This window comes from Neoarius graeffei, chromosome 19 (assembly GCF_027579695.1).
Source record: "Neoarius graeffei isolate fNeoGra1 chromosome 19, fNeoGra1.pri, whole genome shotgun sequence".
NCBI lineage: Eukaryota > Metazoa > Chordata > Actinopteri > Siluriformes > Ariidae > Neoarius > Neoarius graeffei.
The window spans coordinates 23,235,358-23,258,274 of NC_083587.1; the positions used below are offsets into that span (position 1 = coordinate 23,235,358).

The 22,917-nt window shown below is 41.0% G+C and overlaps 1 protein-coding gene across 1 annotated transcript; it reads right to left on the reverse strand.

Moving 5' to 3' along the window:
* Nucleotides 1–10,317: 10,317 nt before the first annotated feature.
* Nucleotides 10,318–22,187, reverse strand: myd88 (MYD88 innate immune signal transduction adaptor). Its single transcript, XM_060899878.1, has 5 exons — nt 21,695–22,187; nt 13,247–13,348; nt 12,860–13,040; nt 12,670–12,761; nt 10,318–11,693 (listed from the first exon to the last, which is right to left on the reverse strand). The coding sequence occupies exons 1-5, from the start codon at nt 21,999–22,001 to the stop codon at nt 11,539–11,541; spliced, it is 837 nt and encodes a 278-aa protein (XP_060755861.1). The 5' UTR covers nt 22,002–22,187; the 3' UTR covers nt 10,318–11,538.
* Nucleotides 22,188–22,917: the final 730 nt, after the last annotated feature.

The window sequence follows — 22,917 nt, forward strand, 5'->3', positions numbered from 1 at the left end:
ACATGGTATAATATCGCCCAAATCAAATCATATATATACAAATACTTATGCTATGCATATATACAGTACATACATATACACATACCTATACACATCCATACGTACACAGATGCCCATATCATAATTATGCATATTATGCTTATATATTATATACAATTATGCACAGGGGCAGCACAGTGGTGTAGTGGTTAGCACTGTCGCCTCACAGCAAGAAGGTCTGGGTTTGAGCCCCGTGGCCGGCGAGGGCCTTTCTGTGCGGAGTTTGCATGTTCTCCACGTGTTCCCGTGGGTTTCCTCCGGGTGCTCCGGTTTCCCCCACAGTCCAAAGACATGCAGGTTAGGTTAACTGGTGACTCTAAATTGACCGTAGGTGTGAATGTGAGTGTGAATGGTTGTCTGTGTCTATGTGTCAGCCCTGTGATGGCCTGGCGACTTGTCCAGGGTGTACCCCGCCTCTCGCCCGTAGTCAGCTGGGATAGGCTCCAGCTTGCCTGCGACCCTGCAGGACAGGATAAAGCGGCTAGAGATAATGAGATGAGATGAGATGAGATGAGAGACAATTATGCACAGGGGCAGCATGGTGGTGTAGTGGTTAGCGCTGTCGCCTCACAGCAAGAAGGTCCGGGTTCGAGCCCCGTGGCCGGCGAGGGCCTTTCTGTGCGGAGTTTGCATGTTCTCCCCGTGTCCGCGTGGGTTTCCTCTGGGTGCTCCGGTTTCCCCCACAGTCCAAAGACCTGCAGGTTAGGTTAACTGGTGACTCTAAATTGACCGTAGGTGTGAATGTGAGTGTGAATGGTTGTCTGTGTCTATGTGTCAGCCCTGTGATGACCTGGCGACTTGTCCAGGGTGTACCCTGCCTTTCGCCCGTAGTCAGCTGGGATAGGCTCCAGCTTGTCTGCAACCCTGTAGAACAGGATAAAGCGGCTAGAGATAATGAGATGAGATGAGACAATTATGCACTATACATATATATATATATATAGATATATAGATATATACTCACTTTTTACATAATATATGTATTATAATATATGTATAATAAATGTACCCATACCCACATATATACACTTATATTATCAATAGAATGTTATTGTAATTCCTCCTGCCTATACCTCGTAAAGATCTGTTCCTTATACCTTTTTTTGAACTGGTTTATAGTTGTACATTTCATGAGCTCCACATTCAAACTGTTCCATAGCTTTACTCCACAAATAGAGATACTGAACATTTTTAACGTTGTCCTAGCACTGCGAATTTTAAATTTCAATTTCCCCCTAAAATTATAGCCCCCCTCTCTATCCGAGAACATTATTTGGATATTCCTTGGTACTTTATAATTCCTTACTTTGTACATTATTAAGGCAGTTTTATATTCTATAATATCCCTGAATTTTAAACATTTTGAATTTAAGAATAGTGAATTAGTATGATCTTGGTAACCAGCACTATGAATTATTCTTATAGCTCTTTTTTGAAGTATAGTTATTGCATGAAAAATATGAAAGGGTTTCTCATAATAATGACTTAATATGTCATAACAACGAGATAATTTTCTCATAATTATGAGATCTTAATCTCATAATTGACTTTCTATCTCATAAAAATGATCATAAGTTATGACTTAAGTTCTCATAATAATGACTTATCTCATAACAACAAGATAATTTTCTCATAATCATGACTTTCTATCTCATAATAATGAGATCCTATTTCATAATGACTTAATATCTCATAATTATGACTAGCTCATAAATATGAGACAGTTTCTCATAATTGTGACTTTAGGTCTCATAATAATGACTTATAACAACAGGATAATTTTCTCATAATTATGACTTTCTATCTCATAATTGACTTTCTATCATAATAATGACTTAACATCACAACAACAAGATCATTTTCTCACAATTATGAGATCCTATATCATAATGACTCAATATCTCATAAGTATGAGAGGGTTTCCTCATAATTGTGGCTTAGTTCTAATGACTTGATATCTCATAACAATGAGAAAATTGCTTCATGATCATGACTTTCTATTTCATAATTGTGAGATCTTATCTCATAATTGACTTTCTGTCTCATCATAATGATGTCTCTCATAATTATGACTGAAGTTGTCATAATAATTAGATATTAAGTCCTAATTTTGAAAAAAGGTTCTCATTATTATGAAATGCCCAGCCATACTTGTGACATAGTTATGTACTATGCGACTTCTTTTTTTTTTCAAGTGGCATAAACAGGCTTCCATAGTTTATGTTCATCTTGAGCTAATATATTTATGAATAAAAAAGTTTAATAAAAACACAAAAACAATATATTGGATATTGTCATGTCATATGAACGTTTTCATTCTTTAATGGCCTTTTTTGAAGTTTAAAAAAAGTAAAACATGAAAATATCATTAACTAAACAGTAAGATGAATTTGAAAGGTATTTCTCAGGAAAAGCATTGCATCTTGCTGAGCAGTTGTGGGATTTAAACTCTTGACGATGGATTCTAGCACAGATTTTTAACTGCTGAACTGTGTATGATGAATTTGGGGCTGAATCATTTGCTGCCATCTTGTGGCTGAAACAGTGGGTCAGCTTTTGAGCTGAAAGTCTTAGACATACAAAGTCAGTATGTTTGCATATAATTAGAATAGATGTGAATATGCAATGTGTGTGTATAGATAGATAGATAAAGAGAGAGAGAGAGAGAGAGAGAGAGAGGGCCTTTCTGTGTGGAGTTTGCATGTTCTCCCCGTGTCCGCGTGGGTTTCCTCTGGGTGCTCTGGTTTCCCCCACAGTCCAAAGACATGCAGGTTAGGTTAACTGGTGGCTCTAAATTGACCGTAGGTGTGAATGTGAGTGTGAATGGTTGTCTGTGTCTATGTGTCAGCCCTGTGATGACCTGGCGACTTGTCCAGGGTGTACCCCGCCTTTCACCCGTAGTCAGCTGGGATAGGCTCCAGCTTGCCTGCGACCCTGTAGAACAGGATAAAGTGGCTACAGATAAAAAGTGAATACATAAAGAATGATAGGGTTGTGTGATGCAGCCCGAATCACTGCTACCATCCTGAAATTGATTATTTTCCTAGAACAGCGCATCTTGAAGAATTATTAACTTTATTAACTGCTACACAGTGCTGACACTGGGGACTCCTTCCATAAATGGCAAATAAATGTCTTCTTATAGCAAAGGTTCATATTAATGATTAAATAGCAACCCATTTTCTCATCTATTAATATTATTATCCATCCATCCATCCATCCATCCATTATCTGTAGCTGCTTTATCCTGTTCTACAGGGTCACAGGCAAGCTGGAGCCTATCCCAGCTGACTACAGGCGAAAGGCGGGGTACACCCTGGACAAGTCACCAGGTCATTGCAGGGCTGACACATAGACACAGACAACCATTCACACTCACATTCACACCTACGCTCAATTTAGAGTCACCAGTTAACCTAACCTGCATGTCTTTGGACTGTGGGGGAAACCAGAGCACCCGGAGGAAACCCACGCGGACACGGGGAGAACATGCAAACTCCACACAGAAAGGCCTCTGTTTGCCGCTGGGCTCAAAACCGGAACCTTGTTGCTGTGAGGTGACAGTGCTAACCACTACACCACCGTGCCACCACCATTATTATTATTATTATTATTATGAGAGCTGTTATAGAAAATCAATCAACAACTCCTTTCCAGATTTGAGAATTCACCAGCTGTTTTGTTTTAGGAATCATTTTTTTGGTAATGATACAGTGTTCAGTGCAGTTCAACTTCATGTGTGTAAGAGGAAGTCGATGTATTTTGACTCCTCTGTGGGTAGGCCAGCTGTTTTGCATAGGCAACTGTTTGTGGTTTTCCACTGAGTTTGTTCCTAACAGGGCTTGAATCCTCATTTTGCTACTTTGACTTGACTGCAAATTAGAGCCATGATTTGCTTCTTCTTCTTCCTAAACGCCTCTGCATGTCAAAAACATCTGTATACAGTACGTACTGCACATTATCATGGAAATACTTCACATCTGATCATGTAATTATTTTTAAATGTATGAGAGTAAGTTACAGTATTATACTGATCCGGTGGCTTTGTGTTTAACATTCCACATCATCCAATGGGATTCCAAGGCTTCCATAAGATCCTATTGGGGAAAAGGAAAGAAAAATATTCTGAATAGGCTAATGCATTATTGCAGAGAAAATATGTCTGAAGGGAATGAAAGGGCATGCTAATTAGCAAGGTAAATAAATATAATTGAGCGCAGAAGTTTGCACTCCCCTTGGAAAAATCGAGAAAACCACAATACACACCCTCTTTACGACACGACACCCCCCCTAATCTAACACATGTTAACAGCTTGACGTACTGCCATAAGTTCCTAACATTAACCATAACCCAAGGTCTAATAAGGCTGGTGTAGTGGGCAAGATAGCGGAAATGGGTGTGTCATGTCGTAGGCGTGTCACGTAAGGACTGTGTGTCCTCAGTTGGACCAAAGGGCAATTTAGCATCCCCGATCCAACCACTAGGTGGTTCAGTGGTTAGCACTGTCGCCTCACAGCATGAAGGTCCAAACCTCATGGAGTTTGCATGTTCACAGTTCAAAGACATGAAGATGAGGTAAAATTACCCAACACTGGGGTTGCACAAGCCCCATGCTTCATGCTGGTCCCAAGCCTGGATAGATTGGGGAGGGTTGCGTCAGGAAGGCCATCCGGTGTAAAAACCTATGCCAAATCAAACATGTGGATCATAAATTGGGAAGGATGATCTGCTGTGGCGACTCCTAATGGGAGAAGATCCAACTACTAGCATGTTTTTGGGAGATGGGAGGAAACCTGAGAACCCAGAGGAATCCCACATAGACCGTAATCTGAGCTCAGGAGATCCTGGAGCTGTTATTCAGCAACACAACCCACAGCGCCACCATGTAACCCGAGCTCTAGTTCATTTACTTGAATGTTCCTCATTATGGGATCCTCGTACAGTATGTTTGCTTTGTTGTTCCTAATTTAAGGCATGAAATGTTGAACCAGTCTCTCTCTCTCTCTCAGTGGGATCAGAAAACACTGATTTGTTTAGAGCATGTGAAAAAATATTGAGCTTTCATAGAGCTGAAGAATTTCGGAAAGAATTTACACTGAAAGTGTTTAGAGAGAGTGTCGTTAAGTGTGAAAACTGGTATTCTTAAACACAGGAAAGACAAATAAAGGCATAAAGAAAAATAACTGGAAGTTGGAATGAAAGTTTCCATTCAGGTCGCATTCAGACGCATCATTTTATCATTTTACAATTAAAATCTTCACACAAACTATTTGCCATTCTGTGGATGTCTATAAAAGTGTTGTCTTTCCAAAGTAAACACTCTTTTTGTTACGAGAGGGAGGAATAATACCACGATGGTACTACCATGGAGTACAAGAACAGCACCTTTAGTCCTTTCTCACGTCTTTTTATTTACAGTGGTGCTTGAAAGTTTGTGAACCCTTTAGAATTTTCTATATTTCTGCATAAATATGACCTAAAACATCATCAGATTTTCACACAAGTCCTAAAAGTAGATAAAGAGAACCCAGTTAAACAAATGAGACAAAAATATTATACTTGGTCATTTATTTATTGAGGAAAATGATCCAATATTACATATCTGTGAGTGGCAAAAGTATGTGACCCTCTAGGATTAGCGGTTAATTTGAAGGTGAAATTAGAGTCAGGTGTTTTCAATCAATGGGATGACAATCAGGTGTGAGTGGGCACCCTGTTTTATTTAAAGAACAGGGATCTATCAAAGTCTGATCTTCACAACACATGTTTGTGGAAGTGTATCATGGCACGAACAAAGGAGATTTCTGAGGACCTCAGAAAAAGCGTTGTTGATGCTCATCAAGCTGGAAAAGGTTACAAAACCATCTCTAAAGAGTTTGGACTCCACCAATCCACAGTCAGACAGATTGTGTACAAATGGAGGAAATTCAAGACCATTGTTACCCTCCCCAGGAGTGGTCGACCAACAAAGATCACTCCAAGAGCAAGGCATGTAATAGTCGGCGAGTTCACAAAGGACCCCAGGGTAACTTCTAAGCAACTGAAGGCCTCTCTCACATTGGCTAATGTTAATGTTCATGAGTCCACCATCAGGAGAACACTGAACAACAATGGTGTGCATGGCAGGGTTGCAAGGAGAAAGCCACTGCTCTCCAAAAAGAACACTGCTGCTTATCTGAAGTTTGCTAAAGATCATGTGGACAAGCCAGAAGGCTATTGGAAAAATGTTTTGTGGACGGATGAGACCAAAATAGAACTTTTTAGTTTAAATGAGAAGCGTTATGTTTGGTGAAAGGAAAAACAATGCATTCCACCATAAGAACCTTATCCCATCTGTGAAACATGGTGGTGGTAGTATCATAGTTTGGGCCTGTTTTGCTGCATCTGGGCCAGGACGGCTTGCCGTCATTGATGGAACAATGAATTCTGAATTATACCAGCGAATTCTAAAGGAAAATGTCAGGATATCTGTCCATGAACTGAATCTCAAGAGAAGGTGGGAAGGTGGAAGCAAGACAACGACCCTAAGCATACAAGTCGTTCTACCAAAGAATGGTTAAAGAAGAATAAAGCTAATGTTTTGGAATGGCCAAGTCAAAGTCCTGACCTTAATCCAATCGAAATGTTGTGGAAGGACCTGAAGCGAGCAGTTCATGTGAGGAAACCCACCAACATCCCAGAGTTGAAGCTGTTCTGTACGGAGGAATGGGCTAAAATTCCTCCAAGCCGGTGTGCAGGATTGATCAAGTTACCGGAAACGTTTAGTTGCAGTTATTGCTGCACAAGGGAGTCACACCAGATACTGAAAGCAAATGTTCACATACTTTTGCCACTCACAGATGTGTAATATTGGATCATTTTCCTCAATAAATAAATGACCAAGTATAATATTTTTGTCTCATTTGTTTAACTGGGTTCTCTTTATCTACTTTTAGGACTTGTGTGAAAATCTGATGATATTTTTGGTCATATTTATGCAGAAATATAGAAAATTCTAAAGGGTTCACAAACTTTCAAGCACCACTGTACCTCGATGCAGAGTATCAAATCAGCAAAAAGCCTGAGAAGGGCAAAAACATTTTTCCATAAACATATTATTGCCTTATCTTTGGCAGTAAGCAAATATTACAAAAAAAGTTAAACAGGATCACATGCTGCTTCTTAATTCCCAACACGGAATCAGTCAATATGGTGACAAATCACAGAAATAACAAGCAAAACATTCATAAGTGCTATATCACATTTTGTGCATCCTTAACTGTACAGCTCTTGGTATATGATATACAGTATGCAGGATCTTAAACAGTGCATTGCATAAGTATTCACACCCCTCCCCCAGCCTTGGCCTTGATCATTTTTGTATCATTACAACCTGGAATGGGCGGCACGGTGGTGTAGTGGTTAGCGCTGTCGCCTCACAGCAAGAAGGTCCGGGTTCGAGCCCCGTGGCCGGCGAGGGCCTTTCTGTGCGGAGTTTGCATGTTCTCCCCGTGTCCGCGTGGGTTTCCTCCGGGTGCTCCGGTTTCCCCCACAGTCCAAAGACATGCAGGTTAGGTTAACTGGTGACTCTAAATTGAGCGTAGGTGTGAATGTGAGTGTGAATGGTTGTCTGTGTCTATGTGTCAGCCCTGTGATGACCTGGCGACTTGTCCAGGGTGTACCCCGCCTTTCGCCCGTAGTCAGCTGGGATAGGCTCCAGCTTGCCTGCGACCCTGTAGAAGGATAAAGCGGCTAGAGATAATGAGATGAGATGAGACAACCTGGAATGGAAATGGACTTAACTTGGATTATATGTCATGTATCTACACAAACTAACCCGTAATATTCTCGTGCAGGGAAAAAAAATCTATATAGTCTGTTAGAAATAAAGACAGTAGAAGGAAATATAGTGATTGCATAAGCACTCACTCTTCATCACAGCAAAAGTCACATTAGGTCAGTGGAGTCGACCTGTGTGCACACCTGACCTCAGTAAACTAAATATAGTATACAGTACCTGTTCCTAGAAGAACCCAGAGTTGACAAAACAGCAGCATCATGTAAACTACACACAGCTGGATTTCATGTGGGATTCCTCAGGGTTCTCTGGTTTCCTCCCACCTTCCAAACACATGCATTGGTCATTCTAAATTGCCCCTAAATATGAATGACAGTGAATGTGTGTGTGTGGTGTCTTGCATCCAGGTGTCCCATCCGTTGTATTTTATGCCTAGTTTCCTAGAGATCCACTGCAACCCTGACCTGAATAAAATGCTCACTGAATATCACCAAGTGATTTGCTTACATTTACAAAATATTTTATATACTACGTCTACTACATATCATCCATTTGACAGCCAGTTCTCCAGTAATTAAATGACTGAAGATTCCGAATAGTGTAATATTCTTCGGAAAAAAGTAGTGGGCATCAAAGAAAGAAAGAAACCTTTATTTATCACATGCACACTTCAGGCACAGTGAAATTCATCCTCTGCATTTAACCCATCTGAAGCAGTGAACACACACGCACACACTCAGAGCAGTGGGCAGCCACACTAGAGCGCCCGGGGAGCAGTCAGGGGTTCGGTACCTCACTCAAGGGCACTTCAGCCCAAGGCCGTCCCACGTTAATCTAACTGCATGTCTTTGGATTGTGGGGAAACCCATGCAGACACGGGGAGAACATGCAAACTCCACACAGAAAGGCCCTCGCCGGCCACTGGGTTCGAACCCAGAACCTTCTTGCTGTGAGGCGACCGTGCTAACCACTACACCACCATGCCGCCCACCCAGGATGGGGGGGGGAATACCAGCTAAAAATTGTGAATCGGATATCAAGGAAAACACTTTTTTTTTTTAAATAAGCTTTATGTTTTTTTTATTACGAGTTTAACTATGTATTGCTTCAATTCATTTTTTGAAAGCTTAGCAAATTTCTTTAAAAACAATATCAGGCGTGTATCGGTATCTGCTGATCCTCAAGGTTCTGATTAGCCTAGTAAACTAGACCCAACCGCCTAGCAGCCAAAAATATTTTTTGCCTAAAGAATGGGTCTAGCCTCGCACCATATCAACAAAAACACCCCGGGCATCAAATCGTGCCCGCCAATCACAACGCAAGGTTTTTGTTTGGATTCTTTGGGCGGGCTTTTGCAGGAGTGACGACAAAGCTGCGCGACACTGGAGAAAGCACAGCAGGAAAGATGGCTACGGGCTAGTGAACAGCGCGCGTTTGACTCCGCTTTGGAATCAGTTTTAGAAGAATTAGACTTGGAGTTTTCGTTGAAACATGAGCAGGAAGAGGCTCTCCGCTCATTCCTTTTCAAGAAGGACGTTTTCGCTGTTTTGCCGACCGGCTATGGCAAAAGTCTGATCTACCAGCTGGCTCCGCTCGTAGCCAAAAGGATGGGGCTAGTTTGTGCAGTACGAAGAATTAATAAACAGCTTTGAAACATTACTTTTTGATTGTTTCTTATTTTCCCGTTATTTTAAATTTAAGGGAAATTATTTCACCAAACACCACTAAATAAAAACTCTCAAAAACAGTTTAAGCAAACACTTGAAAAACACTTGGAAAAAAATGTGTATGTGGTACAGACTCCAAACTTGTGGTCATTATCTCCAAACTTCTTAATATCTAGAACCTGTTTATTAATTAATACACATTTTGAAAAATTATTTATTTCAAGGTCTCCCCCACTGCTTTCTGTCGCTCTGACTACGTCACAGTCACTGTTGCGCTGATTGGTCAGAGCGTTGGTCTATACGCACAGAGACAGTTTGAAAGACAGCGGTTTGTTCCTCCTACCCGCTTCGGAAATGTCTACGGATCGAGGCCAGACTAAATATTCACATTTAGTCTGGCTTGCCAGGCTAGGTTCTGATGCTTCTTAGATCTGGAGTCATTTGCTCAATTAAATGGCTTTTTTTTTTAGACAACATAAAGTTACATTAGTGTCCACATTTTTATTTACATTAATACATCAAAATTCTGTGAATATGCAAATTAGAAAACCTCCACGTGCTCACAATCGTTTTCCCCGTCTCCTGGGCTTACATAGCCCACATTTGCATACTGGAATCTGATTGGCTCGTATGTTTTATGATGCAATAACAATTGCCTGCATCCACAATGCAGTAAAAAGACTGCAGTAGCACTTGAACCAGTCTTTAGTGCTTAATACTGTATTAATAACAATTTCTTGTTATATTTTGTTAATTCTTAATTTACAACCTATATCTTTATTTTGGAGTCAGTATGCTGGTTATTCCTGTTATAATAATAACAACAGCAAGTATTTGTTTGTACAACACTTTTTTTTTATTAAGAAAGGGTCCAGGTAAACAGAATACAAAAGGCATCAAATATTTCTGATGGATTAAATAAAAAAGGTGACGAAACTCTGGTTTTATACGAGTACACTGATAATTACGACGTTTTCGTATCAGCAATAAAGCAAGCGCTTGAAGGACAGAAGAAAAAAAATCATTCTATTTCTTATATATTTTCTACACACTAATAGAATATCTTAAGAGTGAAATGAATTTCAGTAAGGATTACAGTTTTCTGTGCCTGGTACAAATCAAGTGCATATGATGTATGTATAACTATTCAAAAAAAAAAAAGCTAAAGCTGTACGAAATGCAAAAAAATGCTGCTCTGAAATCAGACAGATTCTTATAAATACTGCTTAAACCATAAATCTGTACTTTCTTGACGAAGCATCATTTCTCCTGTTATTTACTGCTAGAAAACTTTTACATAATTTTACACTCCTTCTGTGGAAAGGATGTTGGATGATGTTACTCTGTAATCTGGTATTTTTCAGAAAATCTCACATTCTTCCTGATGTAAAAAAAAAAAAAAAAAAAGCGCTCATAAAACTGTCTATAAATGTTTCAGCTGAATGACATTTGAAGTTTAAATATACCATAAAAATATATCATCTATATCTGTAGAATGTACGAGAAGCTATTTTTCTGAAATTATTCCCTAAAGTCAAGTTAGGAACTGATGGTAACAAATAAAAAAAAATAAACATTGCACTCAATGTATGCATGTAATATAAACAAATTAAAACATACATAAAACTCCATATTAATGCACATAGTTTGGGAATGGGATGGTCAGGTGTCCACATACTTTTGACCACTATGTGGTGTTTTGTGCTCCAAATAATCGTATCTGAATTTGTATTTAAAATTAAAAACGCAAGTAGGCGTGGCTTAAGGAAAAGTGTGAAGTCCCTCCTCCCCAATTCCTGTTCTTGTAATTATTATTTTTTTATTTAAAATGCATTGTTTAATGTAATAACGTACACAGTGTTTTACTTCAATAACTAAACTAAGGCAGCAATTCGGTAACAGCTGAGACTTTTGCAGCAAATGAATCAGGATTGAAAATGAAAACGCATTATTACTGTGGTAATAACTGTAGCCAGAAATGTTCAGGATATAAAGGATAGCAGGGCGGCAACAGTTAAACAGTTGTGGCAGTCAGCGAGCTGGACGTCCCGTGTTCAGGACAGGGACAAGGCTTTGGCCAGTCGAACCCAGAACCAGGACTGTGTGCACGGCCTGGTGTAGTCACACACTGTCAGGAAGCGCAGGATGCTGGGAAATGGCTTCTTCATGGACTTGTAAACCACAGGAATCAGCCGTTTGGTCCGTGCCCCTGCGTGGGGGAAAAAGAAATTAGACGTTAAAGCAGGGCTTTTCAAAGTGTGGGGCGCGCCTCCCCTAGGGGGCGCCAGAGTTCTTCGGGGGTGGGTGGGGGGTGGGGGAACGTGAGGAAAAATAAGCCAGAATAAGTTACTATTGCGAACATTTAGCGAACTTCAGCTAGCCTTTGCCAGAGACAAAATGGATCAATTTTTAGTGCCTAAAGCTCCAGTGAGTGAGGAGACAGAGTCTGGGCCAAGCAAAAAAAGAAGGAAGTACGACCACGATTATTTAAAGTTTGGATTTTCATGGACTGGATCTGAAGATGCTCCACTGCCATAGTGTGTTGTCTGCCAAGAGGTGCTAGCTAACGATGCTAGGAGATGTTTAAAACGTGTAAAACAAGATGTTTAAAAAAAAAAAAAAAAGCACAGATGTTTAAAATGTGTAAAAAAAAAATGTTTTAATAAAGCTCATATGTTTAAAATGTGTAAAAAAAAAAGATTTTTAAAAAGCACAGATGTTTAAAATGTGTACAAAAAAAAGATGTTTTAATAAAGCTCATATGGTTAAAACGTGTAAAAAAAAAGATGTTTTAATAAAGCTCATATGTTTAAAATGTGTAAAAAAATATTTTTTAAAAAGCACAGATGTTTAAAATGTGTAAAAGAAAAAAAATTAAAATGTGTACAACAACCATTTTTTTTTTTTTAAATACGAATGGAACATTAAGTATAGCAACAACAAAAATTGTAAGGGGGGCGCTGTTGTTTATTTGCTCTCTGAGGGGGGGCTGACTCTCCCACACTTTGAAAACCCCTGCGTTAAAGCATGGCAGGTAGTGGTCATCAGCCACAGGAAGTTTCCATGAGGCATGTTTACTTCTATTTTAACGGATATAAGCTACCGCAAAGCACTATAGATGAAAAACTGTCGCTGTGGTCTGTGTGTAACTACATGTCTTGGAAATTTATTTTATTTCAACAGACCTGGGCAGAGGCTGAGGGCAAATTTAGTCTGGAAGTCACAAGCATCGCTGTCCAAGTAATCATCAGAAATGACGACCACCATCCTCTTGCACCTACAAAACAAAATGTCAGGATTTCTCGACATCTCGTCCATTTTATTATACCAAATGAGTTCCAGAGTCTGGACATGAAGCCTCCTCGTCAGCCTTGCCTTTTCTCGATGAGCTCGCTCGTGATGGTCCAGACGCACGTCCCGGGCAGGACGTCTCGGTCAAACACACACAGCTTCAGATTGTACTCGGTCTGCTCCAGCTGTCTGATCATCTCATGGACAAACTGGAAGTCGCTCTGGCAGTAGCAAATAAAGGCGTCAAACATCTCCGGCATGTGACCTGAACACAGGATCAGGACATGGAAGTACACAAATTAAAACCATTTCCACAACATTTTCCACAGAGTCTTCTCAAAGCACACTTCTGATTGAGTTTGTATCAGAGGAAACCACTATCTACCGCTATCACGCCATGTCTACGGAAGTCTGGTGACACGTCACGTGATCTCCAACGAAACATCACTGCATTGTGATGAAATTACTCACTGTCATTTACGGTGATGCCTCGATCCTGGAGCCTGCTGTCCACCTCGGGCACCTGAACAGGAAGCTCCTTTTGCCTCTCTAAATACTTCCTGCAGTCGTCATCTGCACACAGAAGGGAAGACGCTTCCTTATTATGGTGCCAGATGGACTGGTTTGAGTATTTCAGAAACTGCTGATCTCCTGGGGTTTTCACACATAACAGTCTGTAGAGTTTACACAGAATGGTGCAAAAAACAAAAAACACTGCGTGAGTGAGCGACAGTTCTGTGGGTGGAAACAAACGCCTTGTTGATAAGAGAGGTCAGAGGAAAATAGCCAGATTGGTTCGAGCTGCCAGGAAGGATATAGCAACTCATAGCAACTCTTTACAGTTGTGGTGAGCAGAAAAGCATCTCAGCATGCAACAGCAGAACACCACACTGGGTTCCACTCCTGCAGCCAAGAACAGGAATCTGAAGCTATCAAGGTATCGTGGGCACAGACTCATCCAAAGTAGACTGTTGAAGGTTTTTTTTTGGGGGGGGGGGGGGGGGGGGGGGAAGAAAAATTATTATTATTATTATTTTTTTTAAATCACCTAGTCTTTTGAGTTCCAGGTTCAGCGAGTCTATACCCATGATTGCCTTAGATTCTTGTTTTTGGTCGACTGGAGTGGAACCCAAAGTGGTCTTCTGCTGTTGGAGCTCATCCACATCAATTTTCAATGGGTTGAGATGCCTTTCTGCTCACCACGGTTGTAAAAAGTGATTATTTGAGTGACTATAGTCTTCCTGGCAGCTCAGACCTCCTCTGATCATCTTCTTCTTCTGGCTGTTCCTGTTCGGGCTCCCCACAGCAGATAGTGCCCCTCCATCTCATCCTGTCCTCTGTATCATCTTCTGTCGCACCAACCGTCCTCATGTCCTCCTTTTCCACATCCATAAATCTCATCTTTGCGCTTCCTCTTTTCCTTCTACCTCACAACTCCATCTCCCACATGAAAAAGGTGTTTCACTCCGCTCACAGGATGTTGTTTGTTTTTCACACCATTCTGTGTAAACTCTAGTGTGTGTCAGGTGTGAAAATAACAGGAAATCAGCGGATTCTTAAATACACAGACCAACAACAACAGTTAAAGTCTCAGAAGCGATGACACTTTTTCTCCATTCTGATGTCTGATGTGAACTCGAACTGAACCTGTATTTGTATCTGGATGATTTTATGCATTGTGCTACTACCACGTGATTGGTTGATGAGATAACAGGTGTGCCAGTGAGTACGTTTCATCCTGGTCACAATCAGGGATCCATTTTAGGGTCACCGAGGTCAAAACTGCAAGTTAGTTATGGAATAATGATTTAACTTTTGATGCATCTGGGAAGTAATGACTAACAAAATGTTAAAGTTGTTGTACGCCAAAACTTTTTGTTTTTGTAGAACCATTTGAATGAATGCAAATTTAGGTGTGTCACGGACTTACAAATTAATTGTTTATATAATCAACCCCAACCCTATTTTTCTCTCTCATAGAAGCCGCCTTCGTTATTGATTTCGTTGCGTTCTTTGTACTTTCCCCTCAATAACTCCAGTTTTTGTGGATCCTGTCGTATCCTCTCACCGTACTTGCATCTTCTTTCTGCTGATGTTTTATGTTCCATTTTTTACAATATTTGATTAAAAATACATCAGTATAAATCCTTTGTTATACTTTGCCAATACTCGTAGCCTAGTAAACTAGACCCACCCGCCTAGCGGCCAAAAATATTTTTGCCTAGCGAATGGGTCTAGCCTCGCACCATATAAACAAAAACACCCCGGGCATCAAATCGTGCCCGCCAATCACAACGCAAGGTTTTTGTTTGGATTCTTTGGGCGGGCTTTTGCAGGAGTGACAACAAAGCTGCGCGACACTGGAGAAAGCACAGCAGGAAAGATGGCTACGGCTAGTGAACAGCGCGCGTTTGACTCCGCTTTGGAATCAGTTTTAGAAGAATTAGGTGGGGTTTACATTAGACCGCATCAGCGGATCATCAGATTAACGTTTTTAAAACGATTAGCGTGCACACAGCAACGCCAATACACGATTAGCGTGCACACAGTAACGCCAATACACGGATACGCTCGGCTCCGCAGGCATCCTGCGCTCCAAATCACTCCGCCCTGAACAGCGAGTGCCCTCTGGAGGGTGCGCACTCCGGCCCTGTGCAGCTCACAGAGCGCGCGAGTGAAGTGCACAAGCAGTGATTCGGGACTGAGCCGCTGTGTGTGTGATCTCAGTGCATGTCGGGCATGCGCGTCACTTACCACTTGCAAGTGGAAGGATGGCAAGCCTAAAGACAATCATAACTACACAATGGGCAGTATTTGCATCAGTATTTGCAGTATTTTCATACTTTTATACTCTTTAATGAAAGGTGATACAAGGCGGAAGTCCGCGCCGTTTTTCAGCAGTCGCGTCACATGACCAACGCCAGCGAATCAGGAAGGTGGATGTCACAGTGACGTTGTCCAATGACGACGCCAGCTAGAGCTCGGCACAGCGTATCCGCGTACTCTCAATGTTTACACAGCACCGGAGCTGACACGATCTGGATTGAATACGTGGACGCTGGCGGATTCCCGTTTCCCGGCGTTTCCAGGCATTTTAATGTAAACGGACAGTGCATCCGCGAAGAAAACGAGACAGATACGGTCTAATGTAAACTTGGCCTTAGACTTGGAGTTTTCGTTGAAACACGAGCAGGAAGAGGCTCTCCGCTCATTCCTTTTCAAGAAGGACGTTTTCGCTGTTTTGCCGACCGGCTATGGCAAAAGTCTGATCTACCAGCTGGCTCCGCTCGTAGCCAAAAGGATGGGGCTAGTTTGTGCAGTACGAAGAATTAATAAACAGCTTTGAAACATTACTTTTTGATTGTTTCTTATTTTCCCGTTATTTTAAATTTAAGGGAAATTATTTCACCAAACACCACTAAATAAAAACTCTCAAACACAGTTTAAGCAAACCCTTGAAAAACACTTGGAAAAAAAAAAAAAAAAAAAAGAGTGTATGTGGTACAGACTCCAAACTTGTGGTCATTATCTCCAAACTTCTTAATATCTAGAACCTGTTTATTAATTAATACGCATTTTGAAAAATTATTTATTTCAAGGTCTCCCCCACTGCTTTCTGTCGCTCTGACTACGTCACAGTCACTGTTGCACTGATTGGTCAGAGCGTTGGCCTATGCGCACAGAGACAGTTTCAAAGACAGCGGTTTGTTCCTCCTACCCGCTTCGGAAACGTCTACGGATCGAGGCCAGACTAAATATTCACATTTAGTCTGGCTTGCCAGGCTATAATACTCGGTCATTGCCTTCCTGTTTCTACAATGTATATTAAATGCGTGTTCGCTTGCTTGAAATCATTATGAAATTATTATTTAGTGGCACTAAACTTCCACGCTGTGATTCTGTAGCAATGTAAGTCCGTGACACATTTAGCCCTTAGCAATAAGTATCACACACATCCGTATACTATTCTAAATATATCATCTGAAATATCCAAGATAAAACAGAGTGCAGGGCTGGATTTGTATCTCAAATCACATTCAGTGAAGTTTTGTGTGTTTTTTAGCAGACGTGTAAGATTGTAGTTATTTTCCTGTATAAAAGGTTTGAATTTAGGCTGCAAACTGTAAAAGGCCATAGTTCAAGTCCTTTCATGAAGTATTTTATGGTATCTGAAATCTTCAATACAATCAGATTTCCAGACATGACAATGTTAAGTGTCACGGACTTACATTTCAAGTATCTGCCTTGTAATTCATCTCATCTCATTATCTCTAGCCGCTTTATCCTGTTCTACATGGTCGCAGGCAAGCTGGAGCCTATCCCAGCTGACTACGGGCGAAAGGCGGGGTACACCCTGGACAAGTCGCCAGGTCATCACAGGGCTGACACATAGACACAGACAACCATTCACATTCACATTCACACCTACGCTCAATTTAGAGCCACCAGTTAACCTAACCTGCATGTCTTTGGACTGTGGGGGAAACCGGAGCACCCGGAGGAAACCCACACGGTGCCTTGTAATTACCAGGGAAATAATTTTATTTCCTGAAACTTTGGATACTCAATGAACATAGCTCTCATAGCTCTATTCAAAAGTTATATAACTGAAACCAAGTCCTTCGTTATTTCACGAGGATATGAAATTGGGTTGTCACGGATTTACAGAAATTTAGGTGAATTCTTTACTTGATCGTGACAGAAACACGGTGTGCCCATAAACCTTTTTTTCTCAATAACAGTTGATATTCCAAAGAAGTTTACTTACTTTAAACCTAAAGTGAAACATTTATTATGTTTTTTTTTTTTACTTAGGCAATGACCGAGTAAGGCAGCGAAAAACAAAGTGTCAACGAGGATATGAAGTCAGTCTTTGGTCCATAACTTTGGCCTCAGATGTCGTAGCACCTTCAAATAACCTGCAAAACGAACAGTAAGAATTTCACCATCACCACTGTAGATTTTACGTGACCATTCGTTGACTGTATACACAATGACTGTTTTTAATTTGACCCACCAGAACATGTCAATTCACACATTTTTCAGATATCATCAATAAAGTCATAGGAAATGACTCGAAACCTGTTGAGTCATGATGGATGTGTCGACAGAATACTTTGCAACATCTGGTACAGCGGAGTTGGTGGGTTGGTGCAAGGAAAACAACCTGATCTTGAACATGGACAAAACTCAAGAGATCATTGTTGACTTCAGGAAAAACCAACCCAGCCACGCTCCACTTCTCGTCAACAACACGGCCGTGGAGGTGGTCAATAGCATCAAGTTCCTAGGGGTGCACATCACAGACAACACCGCGTCACTGGTCAAGAAGGCACAGTAGCGTCTGCACTTCCTGCGTAGGATGAGAAGAGCCCACCTGTCCCTGCCCATCCTCACTACATTCTACAGAAGCACCATTGCCTCTGACTAGAAGAACATGAGGAGAGTGGTGAGGACAGCAGAGAAAATCATTGGGATTTTCTTCTCTTCCCTCCATTCAGGACATTGCACCAAGGCTAGGGTGCATCAGTTGCCCTCACTTTCATAAAATCTGATGCATTTTTGTTTAGGTGTTCCTTTTCACCAATAAAGACATCCTGTACAATTTTTTGACCATATTCAAAAGTCTAATGGTGGCACCATGAGGTTCATTTTTTACCAAAAAACGCTTATTTTATGTTTTCGCGTAAGGTTTGAATCACAATGTTGGACTCCATTTATTGATTTCTTGTGAGCCAGAGATCATGTTAAGAACCTTTGCAAGGGATTGAGAAGCATTAATGTGATTCATAATACATTTGTATTGTTTAAAAGTAGTTGAACAATGATTCAATGAACAGCTAAAACTCAAACTGTGCTTGATAATATATTTAGAATATGTACTAAAAATGTGTAAGATATTTGGTATACTCTATAAGGTGCCATAATGTTTCATGAAAAAAGTGATCGAAGTTTTGTCATAAAATAGCAGCTTTTTCCATAACTTTGAGCTCCTGGTGCCACCATTAAACTTTTGAATTTTGTCAAAATATTTCACCCAGTGTGTTTTCTTACCAAAAGGAACATAAAAACAAAAATGCATCATGATCGAAGGAACTTTTCATTTTTAGGGGGCAACTGATGCACCCTAACCAAGGCGTTGCATGTCTTGAGTCAGAAACATCATCAGTGACCCCTCACACCCTCACTATAGACTGTTCTCCCCTCTGGCCTCTGGAAAGAGGTTCCGCAGCATTCGGGGCAGGACCACCAGGTTCTGGAACAGCTTCTTCCCCCAGGTCACCAGACTGCTGAACTCCAAACCCAAACTTCTACAACCCCTGGCAAAAAATATGGAATCACTACTCCTGGAGGATGTTAATTCAGCTGTTTTACTTTGTAGCACAAAAAAAAAAAAAAACAGATATGACACAAAATTATTTAATTTAATAGCTGAACATTCTAGCTTTGTAAAATATACCTCAAAAAATTAAATTAATTTTTTGTAATTAATGGCACATTTTTTTCAAGATCAAGTAGAAGAAAAAATTATGGAATCACTCGATGAGGAAAAAATTATGGAATCATAAATAAATAAATAAATAAATCACAATTAGTACTTTGCTGTACCTCCTCTGGCTTTTATGACAGCTTGAATTCTTTGAGGCGTGGACTTCACTAATGAAAAACAATATTCTTTATCAGTCAGGTTCCAACTTTCTCGTATAGCAGCTGACAGATCAGCTTTGCAGGATGGAGCCTCGTCATGGACTTTTTTCCCCCCCCCCAATTTCCACCATATATTTTCAATTGGATTGAGATCCAGACTGTTTGCTGGCCATGCCATTGAGTTGATCTGCCTTTCCTGAAGAAAAGTTTTAATGCTCTTTGCTCTGTAGCAAGATGCTTTATCATCCTGAAAAATGACTTCATCACCACCAAAAGTACTTTTGATTGATGGAATGAGAAAAGTGTCCAAAATTTCAATGTACACCTGTGCATTTACTGTAGAGGTAATGACCGCCATCTGCCCAGGTCCTTTACCGGACATCCAACCCCAGATCATCAATGACTGTGGAAATTTGCTTGTTTTCTTCAGGCAGTCATCTTTATATGTTTCATTGGAACAGCACCAAACAAAAGTTCCAGCATCATCTCCTTGGCCAATGCAGATTCATGATTCATCACTGAATATAACTTTCATCTGATCACCCACAGTCCACGACTCCTTCTCTTTAACCCCTCTGCAACCTTGTTTTCTTCTGTTTAGGTGTTTAACGTTTGGCTTTTCTGTATGTAAACCCCATTTCCTTCAGCCGATTTCTTACATTTTGGTCACAAACATTGACTCCTGTTTCTGCCCGTTTGTTTTTCATTTCTTTTCTTGTGCATTGTCTATTTTCAAGGCATCTTGCTTTGAGTTTCCTGTCCTGACGCTTTGGTCTACCTGTATGTTTCCCTTTTACAACCTTCCCATTTTGTTTGTACTCGCTCCAAATTTTAGACACAGCTGACTGGAAACACCCAACATCTTTTACCACACTCCGTGTTGAATTACCTTCTTTAAGGAGTTTTATAATCCTTTCCATTGTTTCAACTGACAGCTCTCTTGTTGGGGCCATGTTTTCTGTCAATCAGCCAGGTGCAGCAGCTCATTCAGGTCTACAAGCGCTCTCTTTTAACTGCAGACTAATTTGCACATTTAGGTGGTGTTTACATTAGACCGTATCCGTCTCGTTTTCATCGCGGATGCACTGTCCGTTCACATTAAAACGCCGGGAAATGACTCCACAGGCGGAACAACTTGAATCCGCCAGGGCCCACGTATTCAATCCATTACGTATCTGATCCGGTGCTGTGTAAACATTGAGGAACGAGGATACGCTGTGCTGAGCTCTAGCTGACGTCATCATTGGACAACGTCACTGTGACGTCCACCTTCCTGATTCGCTGGCGTTGGTCATGCCACGTTGGTCATGTGACGTGACTGCTGAAAAACGGCGCGGACTTTCACTTCCTGCTATTTGTCCCGAATCACTGCTCGTGCGCTTCACTCGCGCGCTCTGTGAGCTGCGCAGGGCCGGAGTGCGCACCCTCCAGAGGGCACTCGCTGTTCAGGGCGGAGTGATTTGGAGCGCAGGATGCCTGCGGAGCCGAGCGTATCCGTGTATTGGCGTTGCTGTGTGCACGCGAATCGTGTATTGGCGTTGCTGTGTGCACGCGAATCGCTTTAAAAACGTTAATCTGATGATCCGCTGATACGGTCTAATGTAAACCCCACCTTAGGCTTGTGCGGATATTTGTTTTAGAAATGCAAGTTATAGCTTGATTCCATAATTTTTTCCTCATCATTGAGTGATTCCATAATTTTTTCTTCTACTTGATCTTTAAAAAAATGTGCCATTAATTACAACAATTTCATATCATTTTGAGGTATATTTTACAAAGCCAGAACGTTCAGCTGTTAAATTAAACAATTTTGTGTCATATCTCTGATTGATTTTTTTTTTTTTTTGCTACAAAGTAAAACAGCTGAATGAACATCCTCCAAGAAGAGTGATTCCATATTTTTTTGCCAGGGGTTGTATTTATAACTTGAACATTCCTAATTCCACAGGTCACTTTATACTATTTCTTCTGCTGCATAATTTAATTTAATTTAATACACTTCATATTTATTTCTGTGCTGAGCCAAATTGCAACAAAATTTCGTTCGGTGTACACTTGTTGCATACTGAATGGCAATAAAGGTTGTCTAAGTCTAGTCTAAGTCTATGACTAAGCCAAGTCTAAGTCTGCCCTTGCTTTCTGATGGCTCATAACACGTTATCAGCAAAAATGGATCCCTGATTGTGATGTTTATGATGTTTGAGGTCATGTTCTACTAAACCACGAGGCTGGGTTGAGTTCTGTGCATGAACAGAAAGAAGTAAAAGTGACCTATAAGTGCTTGCAGGTCTAAGATGATGTCTTTCCTCTCCACCTGCTCCAGGAAGGACAGCAGTGTCCCCACGGTGGCCTCTGCTCGGGTCTGCCAGTCCTCCAGCAGCTTCCGGGTGGGATTCTCGCTCTTCTCGTAGTTTTTAATCTCCAGGTAGGTGCACTCCATTTTCTCGGCGAGTTCGGTCCAGTCTGCTGCCACTGTGTTGGTTGGGTTTAAATACAGAGCCAGTTTTTTTCTCACACTGTAGTTCAGAGCGATGGCTGGAATCGACGCATAGTCCAGAGAGGAAGATAAACTCGACATGATGAACCACAAACAACTCAAACTCTGTTTTCTGTTAATGCGAAATTTAATTAATATTTTAAATAATATTTTTAACTGTAGTAAAAAAAACTATAAATTGCTACTTTTAACGCATTTCAGACAGAATAATAATGATTAAAACTAAACACCAGGCATAGTTTATCTATTAGTTTACTTATCTTCAGGAAAGAGGAAGTAACCACTAATTTCATCATCAGTGACGCATTGACGCACAGCCAATCACACGCCGAGTTGATCCGCCGCGTCCAAATACCCGGAAGTAAATTTCCATCCTTCTCTCTCTCTCATATTAAGAAACACAGTACATACATAACCATAAATTTGATTTAAAATTAAATACGAAGAGGGTACAGCATGAAAAGGACAATAAACTATACACATTTCTATATATTAGTTATAAAATATTAAAGCGCCTCAGGATATTCAAAGTCTTTACAGCTTTTTTCCTTCTTTCTGCCCTGTTGGATGTCAAAGTAGTCAGTCTATTATCTGTAGCCGCTTTACCCTGTTCTACAGGGTCGCGGGCAAGCTGGAGCCTATCCCAGCTGACTACGGGCGAAAGGCGGGGTACACCCTGGACAAGTCGCCAGGTCATCACAGGGCTGACATATAGACACAGACAACCATTCACACTCACATTCACACCTACGCTCAATTTAGAGTCACCAGTTAACCTAACCTGCATGTCTTTGGACTGTGGGGGAAACCGGAGCACCCGGAGGAAACCCACGCGGACACGGGGAGAACATGCAAACTCCACACAGAAAGGCCCTCGCCGGCCACGGAGCTCGAACCCAGGACCTTCTTGCTGTGAGGCGACAGTGCTAACCACTACACCACCGTGCCACCCTATTAATTACAACCCCGATTCCAAAAAAGTTGGGACAAAGTACAA